This window comes from Molothrus ater, chromosome Z (assembly GCF_012460135.2).
Source record: "Molothrus ater isolate BHLD 08-10-18 breed brown headed cowbird chromosome Z, BPBGC_Mater_1.1, whole genome shotgun sequence".
In the NCBI taxonomy this organism is placed as follows: domain Eukaryota; kingdom Metazoa; phylum Chordata; class Aves; order Passeriformes; family Icteridae; genus Molothrus; species Molothrus ater.
The window spans coordinates 66,269,320-66,293,810 of record NC_050511.2 but is presented as its reverse complement, the minus strand read 5'-3'; the positions used below and the strand labels follow the sequence as shown (position 1 = coordinate 66,293,810).

The 24,491-nt window shown below is 40.3% G+C and overlaps 1 protein-coding gene across 2 annotated transcripts in view; it reads right to left on the bottom strand.

Annotated features, from left to right (window-relative positions):
• The window catches only part of MEGF10 (multiple EGF like domains 10), an 85,943-nt gene that overhangs the window by 30,731 nt on the left and 30,721 nt on the right, over nucleotides 1-24,491 (bottom strand). For both annotated transcript variants that reach the window (XM_036403587.2, XM_036403588.2), the window contains exons 6-12: nucleotides 14,825-15,071; nucleotides 14,158-14,278; nucleotides 12,154-12,290; nucleotides 9,621-9,833; nucleotides 4,027-4,201; nucleotides 3,029-3,149; nucleotides 490-653 (exon numbers count right to left, since the gene is read on the bottom strand). In XM_036403587.2, coding sequence (XP_036259480.1) covers nucleotides 490-653; nucleotides 3,029-3,149; nucleotides 4,027-4,201; nucleotides 9,621-9,833; nucleotides 12,154-12,290; nucleotides 14,158-14,278; nucleotides 14,825-15,071 — 1,178 coding nt within the window. The remainder of the gene's footprint in view (nucleotides 1-489; nucleotides 654-3,028; nucleotides 3,150-4,026; nucleotides 4,202-9,620; nucleotides 9,834-12,153; nucleotides 12,291-14,157; nucleotides 14,279-14,824; nucleotides 15,072-24,491) is intronic.

Sequence of the window (24,491 nt, the reverse complement as noted above, 5' to 3'; positions counted from 1 at the left end):
TTTATTTCCCCAAAGCTGCAGATTACAAGGTGGAACAGAACTGATAGGGAGCATGCCATTGTCCTCACAATGATTTCTGATTTTCCAAAGTCTGGGAGAGAGCAGAAGCCAAAGCCCCAGTAGAAAAGCAAAGACCTGTGATGGAACTGGGTGTGAGAGTAGCTTCTCACTTTTGACTGAGAGGGAATAAAAATTCTTTGTTCATGTTGTAACACAGACATAAGGAAAAAAGTAATTAAAATTACATTATTTGATTTGGGGTGTATTTTTTTGTATTTTTCTCTAATTATTTACGCTTAAAAGTAGCAGTCTGATAGCATTTGATGAAGAAATGTTATAAGAATTTTTAGTGCCTGTCCTTGACCCAGCACCCCATCCTGTGTGCTCCAAAAGGACTCATCCCCATGGAGACAAAGAACGGCAGATGCCCCTCCCTGCCCAATATTCTCCTACAAAAAAACTCGAAATTCAGTGGAATTATTAAACTACCTGGCAAGGGAGTTCACATTTCTCTCCCCTCCATCCTGGGGCACAGGTACAAGTTCCATCCAGAGCATTGCAAGCCCCTCCATTAAGACACTGGCAGGTCAGGTTACAGCCCAGTCCCCACGTGCCACTGGGGCAATTTATGGAGCAATCCACACCATGCCAACCTGCCAAAGAAATGGGATTAAAGTCAGAAATTAATCAGGTTTTCCCCCATTCCTCTCAGACGATGTTTCATGTCTCTAAGATGGGCAATACTGGGGTAAAATTCACTGCAGGATTTATCAGCTGCTTCAGCTGAGGGCCTGTCCAGGTTGGAACAAAGGTGTTCAAGGGCACCTTGTAACATCTGTGCACAGCACACATCTGCAGATGGGTGCCAACAAGCAAAAGAGACTGATGGAGGATCTGAAATGGAAATAGAGACACCTTGACATTTCACTGAGAAGCTCTAAACTACACTGAGAGTGTTAAGCTGTAGCCTGAAAATAATTAGGAATATTTTCCCTAGGCTCAAGCTGCTGCTTTTGTAATTGTTCCACCAGCATTCAACTCAGACAGTCTGCAACATGGTTTTAACATGTATGTAACCAAACAAAAAGAGAAAAAATACAAATATTGCATAAACTAGATCCTTTGAGGAAACACAGAAGACCTTTTAGATGATTTTTGTACTTCTCTCCAAACACAAAAAGAAATGTAATGGAAAATAGCTGTAAAATGCAGCATTCACCACTGATCATGCCCAATAGCAATGGTTTGCAGACTGGATAGACTGGGATGTGAATAGATTTTTTAAAATGTGATCATCCATCAGATTCAAGAGGAACAGTGTGAGGCAGTCAGTCACATATTACCATCACCAGTGACACAGGCCAAGTTTCTAATTTTGTACCTTGTTTACAGTAAGTGGAGGGAAAAATAATTCTGCACTGAGACTGATCAATAGGCTATGCAAAACACATGCACAGCAATCAGGCTGCCTCGTGCTTCATTGATAACTTCAAATTCAGGGGTCATTTCAGGAAAAAATGTAGTTCTTGTAATTTGACTAGGAAATTGAGACACTCTCCCTCTGCTGCCTTCCCAGGATTTATTATCTTCCTTTGTTTACATGACAAGTACCTAGGATCAGTTAAATTTTACTTTTTGCTGTCCTCTTTCACTGTAGTGTGATTAAAAGTCCATGGGGTACAGGAAGATAGGATTCTGCATTGCCCAAGGAATATTTTTATCCTCACGACCTAGCTGCTTTGCAGTATCAACCTGAACAGGGTTAAAGTAGCCATACTGCCTCTGTAAAGAGCAGAAGTTCCACATTTGCTGCATAAGTGATGTAACAGTTATCAGTCTCTGAAAAATTTAGTGGCTGTTTTTCTAGCAAACTCTATTTAGATGGGATATTGGGAATTAGAAATTGTTCTCTGGTAGGGTGGGCAGGCCCTGGCTCTGTGGCTGCCCCTGGATCCCTGGCAGTGCCCAAGGCCAGGCTGGACACTGGGGCTTGGAGCAGCCTGGGACAGTGGAAGGTGTCCCTGCCATGGCAGAGGGTGGAATGATGATCTTCCAACCCAAACTGTTACCAAAATCAATTGTTATAAATAAACCCCTCTAACACTGTTCTGTGTCAGCAAGTCAGGCATTAGTCTATTCCTGGTCAGGGTCTGTGTGTGTGTGGCTGAAAAAATTCTGGCCTCTACACAGATGCAGACACTAAACTTTTTCACTTATTTATCCATTTTTAGCAAACAAAGAAATTATTATTCATTGGTTCTAAATTACGTAATTCTCTTTCATTATGTAGCATTCTATCCTCTATTGGTAATAGATTCCTCACTTCTCAGGCTAATTAATCTTTATTTTTTACTCTTTTTATTATCTTTTCCACAGGTAGGGAGCTTCCAACACACATACATGGAGTCTTAGTTATCTTGCTGTCTTCCTCATCTTCTGGTTTCTGCGAAATGTCTTTGTAGCCCATAAATTCTGCACTTCTTGTATTTGTTTTAAACAACACATCTCTCTCTCTGCCCCTTCCCCAGGCTTTGTTCACTGAAGCACATCAAAATTAGCTAAGGGAAACTTGAAGTTCCAGTAACTTTTCCCAAGTATTCCCACAACAGCTGCTTATGAAAAACTTTGCTAAATTGTGGCTAAAAGTGATTCAAAACTAACACACTGCTTGTAGTCAACATACGGGTTATGACTTATTAAAAACAAATTATTAAAAGTTAATGAAAACCATTAATTAAAAAAAAAAAAGAAAAGTTATGTAATTCCAACATAAAAAAAAACTGTTCTGGGATTCTGTATGATTTTGATTAGGAATGCTGACATCAGATAAAGGGTACATCCCACAGACCTCCTGACAGAGCAGAGAACAAGTTTTCTTCCTTGAGAATACATTTTCCTTGTTTTCACCTCCCAGAGCAGCAGAAGCATCAAGTGTCTGCTTCTTATTAAGTTTCCTCTTCTCTACTTCAAAAACCCAATTTCACTTTACAGTTACAGGGAAATGAAATCCATCTGAGGAGACACTTACCTGCTTTGCAGGCACAAGAGCCATCCACAGGTGAACAGGTGGCCCCGTTTTTGCAGCTGCACACGGAGGAGCAGTTCACTCCATATGTCCCAGGGAGACAAGGGGTACCACAAGATGCACCCTGAATTATAAAAGAAGAGTCTAACAAGAGTCTAAAAACCAATTGAGGAGGCTCAGAAAATACAACTGACTCAAGTTATATAAAAGCCAGCAAAAATACAGACCATGCATGTCCTAGGCTGTCATTTTCTTTAATTTAGGGGAGAAGGACACTTTTTGTGCTTTTGAAGTATTTTAAAGTCTTTTCAGTAAGTATTAGTTTTCTATTGCTTGCTCTGAGAGCTCAAGTCACATAGCACCTGGTTAGATCAGGTGGATCAGAGGACAGTAATAAAGAAGCTCTTTATGAAGTCAAAACACAGTAAGAAAGAAGTCTAATGGTAAATTATGTGGGTATGTAAAATATTTTTAAGAGCTAATTTGGCTGACGTTTTCAGTTATTACTTTCACAAGAACAGTCGTACTGTAAAATGTTAGATTAGCATCCAAAGCACATGTAACAGCAAATGTGTGTAAAAGTTGCAGAATAATCTGTCCTGAAGTATAAAAAGAAGTGCTTTTGGCTGAAGTTTCTGTGGATGGAGCGTGAGGAGTTGATGACTGAAACCCATCATTCCTGCCTTTACTTACACCTCAACAGCACGCCCTCATTCTTACCAACATCTTAGAAATCAAATCAACTTCTCCTCCTAAAAATGTTCTTACCAACATCTTATAAAGCATATAACTTCTCCTTCTAAAAACGCCTCCATTGCAGCAGTGAGAACCCACCAGAAATGCTGATTTCTCAGCGTCCTACAGCACAAGCAGTGCTACCCAAACACCCTCACTTCCCTTGCACTGCAGCGGAGGAGAAAGGGACGGGGTGGCACCCTCAAGAATTTGCTGCACAACTGGGGCTGAAAACTGTGAAACTGTGAAAGTGAGACCTCTTTTACCTTAAATCCGGGGGCACAGGTGCAGGTCCCAGTGACGCTGTCGCAGTCGGCCCCGTTCTGGCAGCTGCAGATCTGCTGACACGACTCCCCGTAGAAGCCTGGCGAACACGTCTCGTTGCAGTACAGCCCAGACCAGCCTGGCATGCAGGAGCATTCCCCAGACATGGGATGACAGCTGCCCCGGCAGGGGGATGAAAGGTTAACTCAGTAATTCAGGACTAAACGTGGTGTAAATACTGTTTTCTCTACATAAGACCAAAAAAAAACCCCAAAAAAACAAAAAAAAAAAACCACCCAAAAAACCCCCAAAACCCCCCCAAGAACCAAAATAAAAACCCCAAAAACCCAAACAAACAAACAAAAAACATAAAACAAACAAACCAAGACAAAAAAAAACCAAAAAAACCCAAAAAAACCAAAACAAACCACCCAAACTGCCCCCCCCGTTGCAGATGGGTTGCATGAAGGGCCTTGCGTGAGATGATTTTACTTTCCACAATTTGGTGTATTCATATAAAAATACGTTCCAATTAAGATAGGAAATGTAACATTACGCAACATACAGACATTTTGGGATGACACGGAAAGAAATAAAGGGGTATAATTTTTCTCTATGCGAGCAGAAACCTTGCTGAAACACAGTTTTTACCATAAGACAGATATCCACGGATCACGGATACGAACACTAAGAGGATGAAACCATTAAACTCCCCAACATTTGTTGTTAGATTCCCACTCTACCAGGATAATTTCTGTAACCCTGCAGAAGCTCAGCAGCGTATTGTCTGAGAAACATGATCAAGGAAAAAAATAGCATGGCATCCAACAGGAAATAAAAACACAGCACCCCATCAGCAAAGCAAGAACGTTCTCTTCATTAAACTAGTTTGGAAGAGGACAACTGAGAGTGGTAAAAAACCACCAGCACTGGGCAGAAGCCAGCTATAGCATGAGAGCAGTGACCTTTTGGGGAGAATCTCCCCTCTCTGCTGGCCATACCTGGTGGCAGAGCAGCTGCCTCTATACCTGGAACAGCAGTTTCATTGAAGGGCCACGCAGGCAGCTGCTGCCTGGTAACAAATGGACATCATCAGCTGTGCAAGGATATATAGGCTGGGAGAGGGGACACAATGGGGAGCTCTGTAGCACTCTGGCAGACAAAGCATTTGCTTAATTCTCACCAAAGGAAAGCCTTAGTATCCAAATCCAATGTATTTACAATGGGAAGACTGTTTGGAGATATTTGCCTCCCTTCACTGATTGAAGTGAAGCTCCTTTAAGAGTGCTGGAAGGACCAAAAAAAAAAAAAAAAAAAAAAAAAAAAAGCCTTCCTCCAGACAAATTAAATGACCCATGACAAGAGCCTGGTTCTGCAAGACTTGCTGACTTTGTGTGTGGGGTTATTTTGGAAACTGAGTATTTTTCTGACCATTTGAAAGTCTGAAAAAATACCTGCTGCACGTTTTTAACATTACAACAGCAATCTTTGAAAGAGCTGCAGTGCAATATGGGAAGACAACATTAGTTGCAACTGCTTTTGGACTTGAGGGCTGCTCTTGTCCAAGTAAGAGTTTAAAATTGCTGAAAACAACCACTGCTAATCAGGGAAGGCATGGATTGTGAAAGCTTGGAACATATACATGGAATACATGGAACATCACCATGTATTCTGCTTTCTGCATATTTAACACACACACTATGGCACCATAAAAATTTGTGGGTCTCCAGAGTATTAAAATACCTTTGACAGCGTTGACATGAAGTGAGAGGAAAGGCCTTTTCCTGCAGAAATGGTTCAAAACTCATGGTGTTCATACTGAACAGCCCTGGTTATTTGTTAGTTACGTGCATGCCAGCCATGAAACAAGATGAAATTGAGATATTCTCACATAAAACACGGGCAAAACTAAGAAGACACATGATGGAGCAAGATAATCAGGTTTGTCTCCTGTCCTAAATTCCTGCAGGACCCCAGAGCTCTCACCAGTGGAAGAATACAGAGCAGGGAAGATTAAAAAAAAACAACACAAAAAAATCAATTCACAACTAGAGAGTTGTTAGGATAAGAACCAGAATACAATCATAACATAAACTCAGTAGCACTGACACCTGACGACAAGAATCCCAGCGATCACTGGGAATCCTGTAAATTCCCGACTGGAAGCGTGGTTTGATGTTGGGCTTTTCTTTTCTATTTTTTTCCCCCTCCCAGGAGAGGGGGAGCCCACACGCGTGAGGGAGCGCTGGATATGAGGCAGAGGCATTGATATTCTGTGCCCCCCAGTGAGTGTCACCGAGGCGCCCTTGCCCACGTATTGATTGGCGCTGAAATTAGTACTCCGTGATTTGTAATTAGATGTAGGAAGCCAAAGCACTTCTGGAGGCTTTTGATGGGTTCTCACGCGGTTATCTTAATTGGCAATAATGTTTAAATATTAAGGTAGGGATATAAAGAGATGCTGGAAGATACTTTCAGTATATCCTCTTTTATTCCTGGTTGTCAGCTCACAGTTGCTGAAAATACAACCCTACTCTGTACAGACAAAAAAAATTACTGTGGGTAGTTCATATTATGTATTTGAAGGACTTAGGTGAAAAGAATTATTTCTATATGCTTCATTTACATGTTTTGCTTTCAAAGTATACAACCAAATTGTGTAGTACTCTAAAAAATAAATATAAACATAAATATGAATAAATAAAAAATTTCCATTAAAAGCTCTTGCACCTGTACATACAGGCCCATCAGAAAAATGGAAATTTAAAAAGCCCTAATCTTTACTTTAAAAACAGAGCCAAATTACATGAACCAAACATGAATTCCACCAATAAAACTACACAGGTATCTCAGAAAGGGCATGAGACAAGAAAAAAAACCCCCACTAGTGCTCAAGTCATGAATAAATCTTAATTGCAGGCTGAACTGCACCAATGTTGTTGGTACAAGAAGGTCTTTACCTGTTGCTGTCCTCTGGGCCCCTCAAACAGATTAAAATCTCTCAAGTATAGCTATTTTTATGCTCTACAGAGCATTTAATAAAGGCTGCTGGTACAACCAAGAGCAAGGAAGGGCTTGCCTTTCATCTCCAGGAGCTGCCATCAAGCAACAGCAGCAGCAAAATCCCTACAGCTCAGCCTACCCAAAATGCAAATAATGAATTATTGTCAGAGCTGTTTTGATGCAATTTTTCGGCAGTCCTAAAACAGTAATAAAAAACAAAGAATGTGCATTTTTCAACTATGTATGTGGAGAAATATATGAAGAAAACAGTTGTATTCTGGAACTTATGCACACTTTCTTTAGAGCAGTATTTTTTGGAGCTAAGCTTTTTTTTTTTTTAAATTAACCTTTCTGTTAATTTCTGTATTGATTAATACCAATAACCTAGCTCTAAGCCTACCAATAGCTCCTCTTTGATGATATCTAAACCAGTGATCACACCCAGATGAAAAAAAGCTGTTATGGTATCAAGGGCTCCCAAAACAGAACCCCAGACCTACAGACACACAAAGTTTATTTGCAGAAGGAATTCCACCCCTTTTTTTTTTTTGCATGCCCTGAGATTACTTTGCTGCTAAATGAATTAGTGCAGTGCTTGTGGCAGGCAAGAGAGGGTTGAGGGTATTCCCTGACACGATTGAAGAGTTGCAAAGCGAGGACAACCAGGCACAACTGGCTCCTAAAAAGATTTTCAGAAGATACTCAAAAGCCTCAAGTGCCCACAGGGAGTTTTGTCTTCTACACGATTACCCTGCTTCCTGATATTTATGGTCTTGGGCACTTCCTGACCCAAGGGGAAGGAACATATATGTAAAATTTGTGATGCAATGAAAATATTTGTTTTTCTCACACATCATGATGCTCTGGCAAATATGCTCCAGCCAGCACCTTCAGGGCTGTTAAGTGCCATTGGATTTGTCATTCAGAGGGGGAAATGTCCAAAAAAAAAACCAAAAAAAAAAACCAGTCAAATGCTGTTGTTTACTTGTGAACATTTGTGATCTGATTTGACCACGAGCTGTCTCTTCCAGTTGTATAAATGAAGGAACAGCTGTGTGGGACATGAATCAGAAGTAATCCCTGTAACATTAGAAATGGTATACAGTGCAGTGCATTCCTGTCAAACCAGGCTGCTGCAACAGTCTGCAGACAGATTTTCTGTAGGGAAGTAGCTAACTATAATTCATAACACAATAGTGTTGGGTGTGCTAGCCTAATCTGAGAGCTGGAGGGCCCTGAATTATAAAGACATTTATTCCTGAACACACTGCACAAATAATAAATTGCTTGATTTTACATCGAAACAACTCCGTATTTTTTTCAAGGTATTTCAGGCAAATGGGATGAGCAAAAGCACAAGTACACAACTGCAGAAGTATAGGACTGGAAGGGGAAAATTATTCAGTTTGTCAACAAAAGGTGTGCTGGACAACTGCAACAAAACACAAAATAATTTTTCACAAAGAATTAACAGAGTAGCTATTTCCATGCATGGATTTAACATCGCTGCTAAATTCTGACTAAAGGCTTTTGTTTTGTCTATGAGAAAAAGTGCCTCTTATATTAATGCAGAGCAGCATTCTATGTGACACTCAGTAGTTCCTGCAAATTACCCTCACATCTTCTTTCAATAGCAAAAATTTAAATTGTGCTCATGACCCTTCTCCAAGGTACTGTTATTAGCAATGCAATTAAGTATGAGTGAATGCACAATGACCACAGTATCTAATCAGAAGAACTGTTTTGTAGCAAGAGAAAGCTGTCCACAATTGTTCTATAAATATGCTGGCTTGCCTCAACTGACATCTGAAATCCCTCCCTCACAGCTGAAACTCTGCCTGCAAATAACTAGTTTTTATATTTTCATAACAATATGCTCAGATGCTGTCAAAATCCACAAAACCTCATAAAACAGTGCTCATCACTTCCTGAATGAGGAGAGATGTGTAAAAGCTAAGCTAATGGGAAAAATATTTTCATTTGATTTCCAGGGATTGGATTTTACCTGCTCGCTCAAAAAAGCTCTTAAATGACAATAAATGTATTTTCCCAGATTTACAATATGTAAGGCTTTTGGAATTTTGTACTAAAATCAGGCACCCACTGAAATTCTTATATAAAGAGACTGAGAGAAATGTCCAAGCTTCTCATGTCCTCACCAGAAGACCTTAAACATCCATTGATTTAAATCCAGTTATTTCTCATCTACAGTAAACCAGAGTATGTAAGAGGCAGCCCATGTGCACTGACTTTATACAGTCACAGGGAACAACGTAATGATTTATTCAGGTGGCAAACATAGATAAAGGTCATGCTTTGTCTTAATATTTATTTCATGGGTCACAGACCAAACACAGCAGTGAATATCACGATCAAACACGCTTGCAGGTAAAAATTCAAAGCATCTTTTAGGATGGTATTTTCTTTCTCATTGCAGTCAGAGAATACCAAATACTTACAAGCCTTTAGCTGCTTCAGTGTGCATGAAAGTATTAGAAAAATCAGGAAATACTCCTTTTCAGGTTGTATTTAGATTTCTGTGTCCTGTTCAGAAAAAAAAACAACAAAGCAGGGCAGAGGGTGCAAAGCCTACCTCCAGGTGTTGGGCATGTGGCAGGGACACTTTTTATCACACTTGAGGCCATAAATCCCCTCGGGGCAGAGCCTGGTTTCACAGTGTTGCCCTGTGTAGCCTGGCTCACAGAGGCAGGCACCACTGATGTGGTAGCACTTCCCACCATTCACACACTTGCAGGTCTCTGCACAAAGCAGCCCGTAGCTCCCCACTGGGCACTCATCCTGGCACCTGTGAGGTTAAAAAACAAAAAACAACAAACAAACAACCAATAAACAAACAGAAAAATTGTTATATTTCCCATAAATGGCAGCTTCTGGAGGTTTAAAGGAAATTTGGTTTATGAGGAATGTCTTCTACTGGTCAAAAGTGCCACTTTAATAAGAGCGAAAATCTGCATAACTTGGAGAAACCTTCAGGAGATCAAACCCCTCCTTTTCATCTAATTTTTCTGACAGATGAAAATGAAAATCAGTGAAAATTTGAGTTTAACCCACACGGGGGGAAGTAGCAATGATTTTTGTTGCTGCTTAAGGAAAATATATCTTAAGAAAGAGACTTCTTCACCAAACTCTTCCTCTCTCATTCACAGAGTCTTGAGAAGATAGACACTTTAGCCAGATTTATCTCCTTAATTTTTCATAGATGGTACACATTGTTTAACCTAAAGATCAGTCTGTATCATTAATCTGACTACTAGAAAATAAAATTTCAGTATCCTGCTTCTCAAATTTGCAATTCATTAACTGATGATTTTCTGGATAGAAATTTCATTTGGCTATGTCTTATGAGTTTGATGTTTTCAGCTTTGTCTTTCATGTGTTCTAAAAACTGTTAAATACTGAATGCCAGTCAAGTTACATGTTGTAAAAAAATACTATTGATAATGTAAGTATCTGTTCTGTTTTCCTTCTTTCTTTCTTCTGTTTTCCTTATAGATTTGGGGTTTATTTTGTTTTGGTTTGTTTTCGGGTATGACTAGTAGTTCATTGCATTAAAATTTCAAAGACACATGATACAAGGAACTGCAAAATGTAACAGAAATTAGCAAAAGCCCTCTGACTGAAGTAAAATTAGTAGACATGTTTGTTTCATGCTTCTACAGTACTTTTCTCAATGCATCTCTGATGCAGATACCTGGAAGTTTCAAGGTATTTGTAACTCTGTCCTAACTTTTTATCAACAAAACCTTCTTTTCTCCCGAGGTGTAATATAAAAGTAGAGCTAACAGCATAATAATAGAGCAAATTACCCTGTATCAATGTGTCCTGATGAAGTTATACAAATAAAGCTGTGAAAGAATTTTCCTCAAATGGCAAACAGGAACCTCAGCCAAAGTAGACAAAATTTAACCCAGATTTTTTTTTTTTAATTTAACTTGCAAAACCCATCTCTTTGGAGGAGGTGTGTATGGGCTACCTCAGACAGTGCACACACAGCTCTCTGACATGAAATAAGGACCAAGTCCTTATTTAAATAATAACCTTGCCACTGACTCCTTTCCTGCCCTTGGAACCATCTCGAAAAATGAAAGAATTGAAAATACAGCCTCTTTTGAAGGAAAAGAAGGAGGCTAAGATCTGCAAAAGTGATCACAGTGCTGCAAACTGTAAGGCATTTCAGATGAAAGTCAGATTTAAATTATTACAATACGAAAAATTTAATTACTTTTAGAAACACCAATGTTTAGACACTTGTGCGGTTACTCTTTTGATTTTCCCTGGAGCCCCTGTCTATGTCTGCCTAAATGCATCTACCACCTTCTGCACTGTTTCCTCACAGACACAAATATAACTTTGGCATGCAAATGGCTCTGGGCTAATTATTCCTCTTCTTCTTGAGGTCTTTTTCCATATTATGTCTAGCAGAGCACTTCCCACGTCCTGTGAACGCTGGTGTGGAGAGCGCACATGGTTACAAAACCCACAGCTGCTGGCAGGGATCCCCTGGACTGACCCCAGTGATCAGGCTGCTGATGACTCCTGAAAATGAGTTGTGTGCTGCTTAAAATACATGCAGGAAAATGTTCTTTCATCACTTTCCACTGCCTTCAAAAGTGATGTCTCACTCTAGTATCTTGCCAATCTGCCAAAGCTGACTTAACAGCCATCAGAAGATGAAATGTTTCATTTCATTTGAGCGGAGCATTTTTAGGAGACAACTCTCCAGCCTGCAGCCTTTGAAGAGGGATTGAACGAGCCTCCCTCGCTGCCGTGAGTGCCAGACATCTGCACGAGCCTCCCTCCTCACCCCTCCACCTCGGCCCAGGCTGCACCATTCTGCACGACTCTCCAAGGGAGGAAGACTCACGGGAAGTGCCAGGGAAACACTGAAACCCAGCAGTTCCTTGATAGGAAGTGTTCTCTCACATGGACCTTCAACTCGCAACCCGGCATCAGCTGAGTGACGCGGCTAGCATTTCATCACCAAAATCAGCACTTTCAATCATATCTCAGATGCTTCCACTGCTCCTTCTACCAGCTTCTGAAGTTGCCCTGCTGTGGCAGAGCCCTCCAGGCTGAGCAGCCTGGCAGGAATGGGTTTTCCTTACCGTTCCCCTGTGTAGCCTGGGCTGCAGTGGCAGTGGCCCGTCGCCGAGTCGCAGGTGCCTCCGTTGTGGCACTGGCACTCCTGGGAGCAGTTCTTCCCAAAACGACCCTCAGGACAAGGCTGACCACAGACCATGCCCTGGGAGTGCAGAAGAGAAATCTTAAGAGCTGGGACTGCAGCTTGAATGGACAAGGAAGAAGTGAGGGAAGATCAAGGACATGCTGTATTACTCTCCCAGTGCTGATCTTGGAAATGCCAGACCCTTTTCCAGCTTTAAATGTGGGGCATGTTCCAGCACTGGAGGAATAATCTTCTAGGGTTTGCATGTTGGAAGTAAAACACTCACGAAAAACACTCTCTCTAAGCACCTGTGAAAACACTTACACATAAAAGACTAACTGATGTCAATCTCTTCCCAATTTATTTACCAGGAGTGCTATATATCAATATACCCAGGAATGCCCTCCAGTGAATAGAGGTGTAAGAATCAGCAGCTGCTCTAATGCCCCAATTATTCCACTTTATGGTAAGTTGGGGTTTGTTTTTTTTTTTTGATGAATGATAAAGCTGTTTGCAATTTCATTTAAAGCAGCACATCCTAAAAGCTTAAGTAGCATGATTGCTCCTTTCAATGGGTTTTGAATTTCTGCACTGCCTTTTACATCCTTGGAATTAATTGCACCTGGGTGGTGAGGGAAACATCAGAACCTAAGACTTTTAAGAACCCATTTCAAGAAAAAGGTATTTACAAGCAATTCAACAGACAAAAGACATCCAGGTATTTCATCTAATGTAAGACACTGCAGAATTTGCACCTGGCTACCTTAAACCTCCCTTACAAAAAAAAGCAAATAAAAAAGGTTACACTGACAAAATAGTGTTTCACAAAACTGAAAATTCTAAAATTAAAACTTCTACTTAAATAATTACTTGGAATGGAAAATTAGTCAAAGGTCTAAATACTCATGTATTAATTAACACACATAGTAGTTTTCCTCACTGCTTCATGTGCTATATCTCATTTTTAGTAGCTCTGTTTAGGCAGATAAAGGGGAGTCAAGAATTTATGCAAACATTTGTATTCCATTACCAATAATTTTGCTCTTCTAGCATGAAATGCAACAGAAAGTAAAAACGGCCATATTACAAGCTGGGTAGTCAGGTGTGCTACAGAATCTCACAACTAGAGATTGTATTTTATCACATGCTCTCTAGTTGGTGAAAAACTGGCCTCTACCACAGCTTATTCTCAGTATAATATAATATGTAATTAAATGATCAGTAAATATGAATTTTCACACAAAAGAAACATTTAAATGAAAAATATTATCAAATGCTCACGATCAGTATTATCAGCAAATGTACTTAAAGAATTTATTTGGGCCTTGATCACCTTCCAATTGCATTATTTTCCAACTCAGAGCAGGGAGCCTGATAGCAAGGGAAGGTAATTTGCAGCTGCAAGGTCAGGTCCTAATTCCCTAGCCTCTGATAAAAGGGAAAGAAGCCTAAAGATAATGTCAAGGATCTGATGTCCCATCTCCTCCCCAACAGTGAACCCACTAGGCAAAGGTTTTGGACTTTTTTCCATGCACATTGGACATGGAAAACCACTATTTTTTCCACTATTATTAAACACATTGGTGTTATTAAACACAATGGTGTCATCTCCCTATAATATCAACCTACACGCACAAACCAAAGACTCCCAGGCAAGACCTAAAGGATATTGCCTTGTCACAGCACAACTCATGTCTTTTGCTCCCCAGAATCTGATACAGTTAAAAAGGCAGTGCAGAACTGGAGCATTTTCAGTAACAGATGGTTTCGCAAGCATTTTATTTCAGTCCCCTATGCTAAAATATGTTTCTCATTACTCCTGGCTACAAGCAGACCACATTTGCTATCCTCGTTTGCCACCCTGTTTTTTTCCCCCCCCGTTGAGATGTACAAATATGGAAGTTTTGGGGGGGTTGTGGGGGTTTCAGGGAGCATTTTTTTTTACCATCCATCCCGGCGGGCAGGAGCACTCCCCGGTGATGTGGTGACAGACGCCTCCGTTCTGGCACGGGCACCTCTCCTCGCACTGTGGGCCGTGCTTCCCGGGGGGACACAGGTCCTCACAGCTGTGCACAGGGTGGGGACAGCACAGACACCCGTTAGCACAGGCCCCAGCTTTGCTTCCAGCGCTATCATCACCAGCTCTTCCAGCCAAAAAGCGTGGAGCACACATCTCAGAGCAGAGAGATGCGCCCTGAGTGCTGTGTGACACCCGCACAATGGATCTAAGGAAACAGACCTGGCATTCCAGGAATTACTCCTTCCCAAGGCATCTCTTTACACGCAGTTTGGCACTCATTCCCTGCTGCTCACGCAGCTCTGGAATGACCCAAGGCCAAACAACTCCACAATTCAATGCCATTTCCCAAACCTGTGGGAAGTGGCATTGAATTATGGCCAGATTGCGACGGCCACAAAGAACCCTCTGCTGCTCCTTTTTGTGCGTTTTTACCCATCTGCGTCAAAGATTTTTTTTCCTCTTGGCCACACACCTGAATGCACCCTCCTCAACACGGCTCTGCCCGAGCCTGCTAGCTCAGAACGCAGAGTCTAAATGGAATCTAAACTCCCCAACACCCCAAAAAAAACCCCACAACACGGGCACTGCTTACAAGGCGCCGGTGTATCCGGGGGGACACCTGCACTCGCCGGTGACGTGGTCGCAGGTGGCTCTGTTCTGGCACTGGCACTTCTGCTGGCAGTCGTTGCCGTAGGAGCCGGGGTCGCAGCGCTCCTCGCAGCGCCAGCCCTTGAAGCCTGCAGAGCAGTGGCAGGCCCCCGTGATGGGGTTGCACAGGGCCCCGTTCTTGCACTGGCAGCGGCTGCTGCAGTGGGGTCCCCAGTGGTCGCTGTCGCACGCTGGATGGGGAGAGGAGAGAAAGGTTTTAAAAGGAGTTTTTTGTGGTTACGGCGCCGGACGTGCTGTGAGATGGCAGTGCAGCGATAAGAAAGAAGCGTAGGGGGATACAGTATGGGTAAATGAAGGTGGTATAGAATGTAATCTTACCCCCTAAAGAGTTGCAGCTGAGTTAATTACCAAGGATAAGGAGTAGGCCTGATGTTAACAGGCCACAGCTGTAGCCAACAGGAAGAGTGTTATAAAATAGTAGATTGGTTTGTTAAAGGGGGATTGGAGTCAGTTGGCTGCTGTGAGGACAAGGAAGAGTCAGTGCCTAGAGGAGCTGCCTACAAGAAACATCAAGAAGGTACAAAACTCTAGCAATATGGAACCCTTGCAATGTAATGACAGTAGAACTCTTGCATTATAATGACAACAAGAAATTATGGAAGGGAAATGGTTATTCCTTCTTGGTCCTTAAGGATTGTGGCAGGCAGATCAGGCTTGGTTTATGTGGTTTATGCAACTGATTCTTCTTGAGAAAAGCCAATACTATAAACACAAGGCTGAAAACTAAATACAAGTTCAAATCTCTTAATTCTCAAAACTCTTCAGCGTGACTGTGTTCACAGGGGTCTGAGGATGAGGGAAGAGATGAGGATCTGACTCCATGTTTCAGAAGGCTTGATTTATTATTTTATGATATATATTATATTAAAACTATACTAAAAGAATAGAAGAAAGGATTTCATCAGAAGGCTAGCTAAGAATAGAAAAAGAAAGAATGAATAACAAAGGCTTCTGTCTCAGACAGTCTGAGCCAGCTGACTGTGATTGGCCATTAATTAGAAACAACTCTATGAGACCAATCCCAGATGCACCTGTTGCATCCCACAGCAGCAGATAACCATTGTTTACATGTTGTTCCTGAGGCTTCTCAGCTTCTCAGGAGGAAAAATCCTAAGGAAAGGATTTTTCATAAAAGATGTCTGTGACACTTCATTATAACTCTCCATCATCAAGCCACGAGCTTCCTTTACAGAGGGAAGTCTAGCTAACTTAAAAAATGTACTCTAAATCCACCAACAACTCTCTTAATCCCAGAAGGAACTTGCAAAACTTGCTCAAGTCTAGACTCATGACTTTGGGCAAATCAAAGAATTCCTACTTGTTCACGCAATTGCAAATATTTCCTTTGCAATCTTCAAATATACTGACAGGGCAAAAGAAAACACAAGAAGTACTTCACCAAGCAATAGGAAATTAACAACTACGGGGTTAAGCTTCATCTGGATGTTACAAATTTGATTATCCAATGTGTCTTTACGATCATTCAAATCCATCTTTTCTTGTTCTTGTCTGCCCCAATGCATCCCATTAAAGCCCTCTAAGCAAACCATTCAGAGGGTATTTCAGCATCAAAAGAAGATCTCAATGTAAAGGAAGAAATTTTATCCTAACAAACACAGGAGGTTCTGTAGAGAGCCAGGAGATTAGGGTCACCTGGAGTTCAACAGGAATGTGTTAATCATATGGTCAAATGATCTGATTTTATCTTTATGTTCTGTTGATAACAGCAGCACAATGGGAAGGCTTCAATTGCAGGGACTGTAAGCCCAGGCTCTCCTCTTGGAGACTGACAACCATTGTTCTCCCAGTCTTCTCCTGGGGCAAAAAAGCCAGGCAGAGAACAGCCACACTTTCCTAGACTAATGCAAAGTAATTCAAGAATGCTCCTCGGGGTAGGAATTATTCAGCTGTAAGAGCTGTTCACCCAGGCTACACTAATAAAAAGGAATTAGGGTCTTTTCAAGAATCTACTCCTCAAGGTTGTTTTTTTTTTTTTTTCTTTTCCCAGTATAGGTCACTAGAACATGCATCCATAAATGGAGATACTGTGAGCACTTACACAATGAAACAGAGAGCAACACAAAGTAGTGTTATGTATTATGAACACCCAGCAGTGCTGCTGGGCTGTAAGGACAACTACCCATCTTATTATTGGCCTCTGTCTTTAAAGATGTGTGGGTTTTGTTGTGGACAAACAACAGGCCTACAACAGTTCTGTAACACACTGCTGCCTACACTGCATCTCTCCAATTGCCTTTTGCCACGATAACTTTAAACATTTTCAACATGTCTGCATAGAGTAGAACGTGTAATCCTCCTGTTCAACTGGGCAGGAAACTAGCTATTTTGGGTATAAAAAATACATGTATGGCTGTCAAGATGCCTGAGACAGTCACTGTTCTATCATGACAGAGCAGAAACCCTGAATTTTTTCACATATATATATTTTTTTTTAACATATCAGTCTGCATTCAGATGAAACTCTTCTTCGTTTCAGACAAAATTTCAATTTTTACCATTCCCCATGGAAATATTAATTAATAAATCAAACAAATAATAATAATAGTAAAACCAAAACCCAAAAAGCCCTGTCCAGACATGTCAGATAAACAGGAGAATTCAGACTGATTGCCACATCACAGCTGTTCCAGTGCAGAGCTCAGGCAAGGATGGAGGCAGCCAGAACGTGCCCTTGCTACAAAGATGGGTCTGGCAAGAGATTTATTCTTGGTGGTGGTGTTCTTTTACCAGCTGCTGGGAATGGGGTATTTGGTGCAGCCAGCAACATTCCTGCAGCTTCCTGAAGACTCAGTGCAACGAGCCTGAGAGCCACAGGGCCCAGAAACTGCTCCTACCAAGCATCTGCCCCTACATCCAGCACCCAGCCTCACTTGGGCAGGATTCACTGCCCAGTGCACAACCATTAATTAGTTTCCTGGCACGGCCTTCTCATTATGATTGCAGGAAATCATTAAAATAAAAGCACATCCTATGGCTGGCAAACACCTAGCCTCAGGACCACTCTCCCAGCAACGATCAGGGGAATAACAAATATTGATTTTGCAATCTTTCATGACATTCCAGAGGTGGCCCCAGCACGGTGCAGTTTTGCCACAACCCTTCAACACTGGGTTTGTCACCAGCCTTCCATCCACCTGTGACTTATGGGCAGAACTGTGGAGAAATGCGCAGGATTAAGGGGAATAAATAATAATACTGAACAAGATGGATAAATCATGTATTTTACCTCCATTCCTCTATTTCCCCTGACTGATCATCAATAAAACTCTCCACAGGAAACCACAGTGATTTGTCAGAAACTGATGCTCAGTTTATTGCTATAAAAGAAGGCAAAGGGTAGAAATATTTCCTGTGGCAAGCTTGGATTACTTTTATACAATTACTGCCTCAGACTAGTTCTAGGATTCAAACACTGAGAAAGCTGGGCTGGAAGTCACACGTATCTGCTAGTTTGGTGGAATGGGATATTCCTGGAGTTAGTTAATGACTACTGCCACGCTACAGGGTGTCAGCAGGAGTTTAATGAGCAGAGTGTGCTGGCTGCACCCAGGTCACAGGCACACATGCACAGGGCACACACCACAAGCAGGCATCTGAAAAATCCTCATACACTGATTTTCTAACAGATCCAGAGCTGCGATACCATCTCCCTCAGCACAAGGGGAAAGGGGAGTAACACACAGAGACAAGGGAACGTTCAGATTTATTTCAGCACAAGGACGGTGCATCTCAGCCCCAATCAAAGTCTGAACCACTCAGAGGTGCCAAACCCAGCCAGGAAACCAGTATTAATTTTCTGTGTTGATCCTGGAGAACTGGCTTATTGTTGCTCTGTCTTACACAGAACACCTGCTTGACAAAAGGCCTTCATTGCCTTTCACACATTATATTCACCCTCAGGTATTTTTTATGTTTTAAACAGAACTAATTAGTTAGTCTCCCTGTCAGCTATTGTATCAGATTCACAGGGTCCTTTCTGCACTCACCTTATGCTGTAGGGGAAAAACAAAATACACATAAACACCACTTTAAACACTGTGATATTAATGTCACACCTTCTCATAATCTTTTCCTTTTATTAGTCATCTGGGAATACCTTTTCTTCTCACCACAGTATGCACTGTGCACATCACACAATGCCACAGACACCCGAAGGAGAACTTTGCTCTCTGCTTTGTTGAGCAAAAGCAGGAAATGGAATAAGATAAATTCTATTTAAATAAAATTAAATTTAAATAAAATAAATTCTATAAATAGAATTTATAAATAAATAAATTCTATTTAACATGAACACTAATGGTAAGACTCTCCAAGACTATGCAGGTCTACCATAATAAAAATTCTTGGTGACACTGAGGGCCAAGTGACTCGAGAAAGAGGGAGAAGATTAAGGAGTCAATGGTAAAAGAACAATCTTTGAGAAAAAACTGAAAACTGTGATGGAAACTGCTACCAGTTTGGGGCCTTTTGTAGCATCTTTGAAGATGTAAAGTACTCCTGTATACCATATGATTTCCTTGTAAAATAATGGTAATGTACATTGTTACTGTGCTGGGCTAAATTTGGTTTTGTGCAAACAGTTTTTGTAATTTACAAACTGGGGTGGTAGGAGCTCTGATATTTAATTTATCCTTTTTTATGATTTTTTTCTAACAATCTGGAACACATGGGCAGAATTTGGCAACTACTTTATTGTTCTTCATAAACAAAAAACACTTTTAACTAAATATGGTCACACGCTTGTAAGGTTTTTTCCTGCTTCTTAAAAACGTTGATTTCATTAAAGGGCAACAAAAAAAACTTCAAACAATTCCCAGTCCATCCTGATAAACCCACCCCGATCACCTAAAACTCTGCACTTCTCTAAAAGCTCACCTATAATAAACAAATAAGGCTATTTGTTTATAAAACTAACTCTAACTTGCAACTACCTTTTAACTATGCCAATAGTTAACAATTTCCCTTATAACTTCATACTCAAGCCAGACAATGTTTATTGCAATGCTATTTTTAAAGATAACTTCTTTTTGTGCCATTGGGGAGGGAGAAGAACTACAGCAAAACTAAGATTTACAGTCCTTGTTGTCAGTTTCTTGCAGGTGTCTCATATGCAGTACCAAGACAACTAAATGAGATTTTAGTCTATCTTGCCCATCTTTCTGCAAGACACATTGCAGTGTGTTCCTGGAAATACATACCACTGTTTGAAAACAGAGGAGATTCTTATCACTTCATTAGGCTTATGTATTTTTATGGCCTTTAAAAAAACTGAAAACAAAACTCCCTACCACAGACAGCAGGGAGTAAATACTCCCTCCCTTGGAATGCAATATTGTGAAGTATAAATTTAAAATAACCTAACACTGGCACATATACATATTCCTGTCTCTCTGCCTTCAAAAGTCCCAACACAGTTTCTTCAGAAAGTTTCAAGCAATTACAGCCCTTCAGTAAGTGAAAGGTGATTTCCCTTGCTTCAAGCATGTAAAACAAACTGAAGCTGCCCATAGCTTCAACATCCTTCCCTGTTCTTCCCTTCCCTGTTCTTCCCTTCCCTCACAAATGGCCAACCACAGACAGTGTGAGTAAAAAAAGGAATAATATTGAGAAAACTTTGATTTATCCAAAAGAGCACTCCACTGACAGTCTTGTTACTAGAAACAAGACTGCTAATCCCTGGACATACCCCAAGGCGTGACTTCCAAAAGTCAACAGAAGGGAAATCTGTTGATTTTATAAGCAAAAAATGACAAAAATATGGATGTTACCACTGATCTATACTCACATCATACCTATTGGAAAGTTTGGAGAGTATTCCACCCTCTGCTATTTCCATCTGCAGATCTAAACGGATTGCACTTGTTTCCCTTAGGATATTTCTGCAGGGTAGGAAACAGATAATAATTCTCCCAACTGGAATTAAATCCAAGTAAAAGTAAATTCCTGCTGATTTTGAAAGCTATAAGTACTCAAAGTGTGTTTAAAATTTGACAAGATGCATTAAGCCCCCGGTGACATCAGCCTGTCTGTCAGCTTGGACAGCAAATGTGGAACATGGCAAACAGAAACCTCAAGATGAGTCAAAAAAGCCAGGAAACAAAGCCAGCTACTCTGAAAACTAGAATAAAAACATCCTGTAGAAAAACTTCAACGTGTTATTTCATTTATTTCATGGATTATTCTCCATGTAATTCTTTTTTATTTTGCTCTGATCTAGTAATCCCAAAATGCTATGAGAATGACACATGCATATTAATAAAAACCCCCATTTTTCCTTCAGATAATCACTCATAATAATTATAAAATACCAATGTCTTTTAGTAAAAGACCTACTTTACCTACATCCCAGATGCAAAAATGCATGGAATTTTGGGGTTTTTTTCAGAATGCCATTTCTATTGGATGTGGAATTTTCTTTCAGTCCTTTGTTTCTCTCTGATTGCATTTTTTATACTGTAGGCCTTTTAGCCTGTGGCGTAGTTTTCATTGTTACTTTTTGTTTTGTGTATAAGAAAGGATTTTTATTCAAAACGCTAAGCTTAAACTTAATTCAGGGTTTTTTGTTGTTTACTTTATAAAAGGCTTTTGATCCGTGAAGTGGAAGAACAATGAAAATGTGTTTTTCAGATCTTATGAAAGACTGGAACTATATGCCTTTCACATGCCATAAATTTCCAAGACTCTTTAAAGTGCTTTGGACAGCAGAACACAAGGATGGATAATTGATAAGGAAAACACACACAGATGGTTGTTGGTGTTCATTTTATCATGTTACTGAGATAAAACCTGTTAAAAATAATTGTTATTATAGGAAAAATTTTAAGAACTTGCCGGTACTACATCCTTCCCATGACCCTGATTTTGCACAGATATCCATAAGTTAGCTTTTTTCCCTTTTTTTTTTTGCAATGACTTGAAGATCATCTTAATTGTTTTTGTTTTTTTTTTTAATTGGCTGCAAATGGTATCCCTCACATCCTTGAAAACCTACTAAGCGAGGCACTGAAAATATATAAGCTCACCAATATATAAGGCATATTGAAATGAAATGAGCACTAAAAATACTTAGGCACTGTTAGTAGGGGGAAAAAAAAAACAACACGGAACTTAGTCAAAAAATCAGCTTAGGCAAACAGTACGAATTACTGGGTTTCCAAAACGTTGAAAAGCAGAAATGAAAAGTTTCTCCGGTCCAGAAAAAATTTACAAAGCAATAAAACTATCACCATTTACTGGAATGCCTTCCTTTAAGTATATCTCAATATAAGTAAATTTAATAACTCTGCTTTGTAGAAAGCATTTTTTTTTTGTTTCTACTTTTGCTTAAAGAGTGACACTGTAATTAAGCAAAATTTTGACACATCGCCATAAAACTTATTAATTTCCCTAGGACTTCCAAGCCAGAACGGTTCACAGCACCAAAGATATACTAAACATAAAAATATCGTTATTTCAAATGCATAGTTGTACTGAACCTCAAGACAAGCAGAGGTGCTATGTAGCCCTGGAAATTTTGATGCTACCTACCACAGTGACACTGCAGTGACTGTTAAAATTGAAGGTGATGGCAACTGCCATTAATACCTGTTTTTCCTATTTGCACCTCATCTGACTTGCTGGTGGGTTAGTTTCTCAACTCAAAGATATTCAGCCTCCTTAAAGGGGAAAATGAAGTGTTCAGCTGGAAAAACTGAGGAGAAGTCAGTCAGGGAAGTTACAGCAGCAATAATTACAGAAGAATTATGGGCAGTGAACATAGGGAAGACACAATAAATATGAAATTTAAGATTGTCTATGACCTGCTGGCACTTTCGTTTGGGAGCTGGGCTGGGGGGCAGTTCTGCATTACTTGAACAAGCTATTTCTCTACATTTTCCATAAAAGTAAAATAGCTGTCTGCCAGGACACTCTGCAGTTTTGCCTGTGTGTTTACCAGCTCCCCAGTTCTGGGAACCAAGCCTTCCTAATGCAAGGATGTGGTTAAAAACCAGAACTTATTTCTGCAGCCTGCTGGATGGCCTGGAAAACTCAGGGATGAGCTAACTCCCTAAGCGTATCTTGCAAGCTGCATTAGTCAAAAAAAAAAAAAAAAAGGAAAAAAAAAAAAAAAGGAAAAAAAGGGAAAAAAAAGAAAAATAAAAAAGGAAAGCAATGCCCTGGCCCAGAAAAATCTCAGTTTAGGAGGACTGTGTGCCATCAAAGTGTGCAAGGTGGCTCCGGGCAGGTTCCACGGGGGCTGTCTCACTTGGAAAAGTCACACATCCACCTCTGCAGGGTTAAAGGAAATCCAGGGCTGCACTGGGAAACTGGCACTGCCCGTGGCTCACGTGAGTGTCTCACACGCAGCAGTGCCAAGGGATCCAGTTTCTGCCATGGCCTGCATCTGCCAAGTCCCATGAAGAAAACAGCGAGATTTTCACGGAATTTGCGAACTTTACAAAACACCCACGGCTGTGAAGGAAACCTGATAGTAGCAGAGCTACTGTGGTTTAAAAGTTACCTTAATAATACCCATTTAAAGGTAAAGGTTTCTCTGAGGTGCAAGCCTTAGGCCTGCAGCTTAATGTATTAAGGAAAAATCCTATTTTCTTCTCATGCTTCACAAAACCCTGGAGACAAATTATGTCTTCATGCCACTTTTTCTACTCCCGTGACTTCAGACTATAGTCCCAATAAAGCTCTGCTAATCACCAACAGAATCAAATTACAAATTAAAAGCCAGTGATTCACACAAATATCAAGATTACTTCAGCACAATAAATATTTAAGAATCCCACTCCCCTTGTCACAAACCAAAGACATGTCACTCCCTTTTTTGCTTTACCACTCATGCCAGCTGGGGGGGATCACAAGGCTATAACCATTTCAGACTAGTCAGTGTAATATTGATTTTTGCCTCTGCTCCAGCTTATCCAGAAAGTGCCCTATTGATTTTGAAGGAATTATCTGCGGACTGCTAGGCATGAGAAGAAAAACAAAGTGGATGTCCTGGTTGTGGACAGGACACCCACTGAACTGCACACCCACTCAAAACTGACAATCAGGTCCATGTATTACCCATTATAATATAGATAATAATATAAATAATAGCATATATATATATATATATATATATATATATATATATATAAAATAGAAATAAATAAAATTTATAAATAGATATGATGGAAATTAATCTGAACTTCACACTCACCCAAAAGTGCCAATCAGGTTCATGTATTATCCATTATAATACAGAAAACAGTATAAATACTACCATATAAAATATAAATAAATAACATTTATAAATAGAGGTAGTGTTGTAGGAGTGTGAGCAGAAAACATAAATTACAAATGTACAATAGGGTTTGATCATCTCCACATCTACACAGACATTAGCACATAATACAACTATTAGCACAACTTCTACAGAAGACTATTCTATTCTCAACCTGTACTCAAAAGCATTCTTAAAAACAACCCAATCAGACACGTGCCAGTTAAAAATTTGAGAAAACAGTAATTTAGTTTGGGAGGGAAATGTTGTGTCAGTTTGTTTGTTCTTCAAAAAAATCTATTTGTTTAACCTA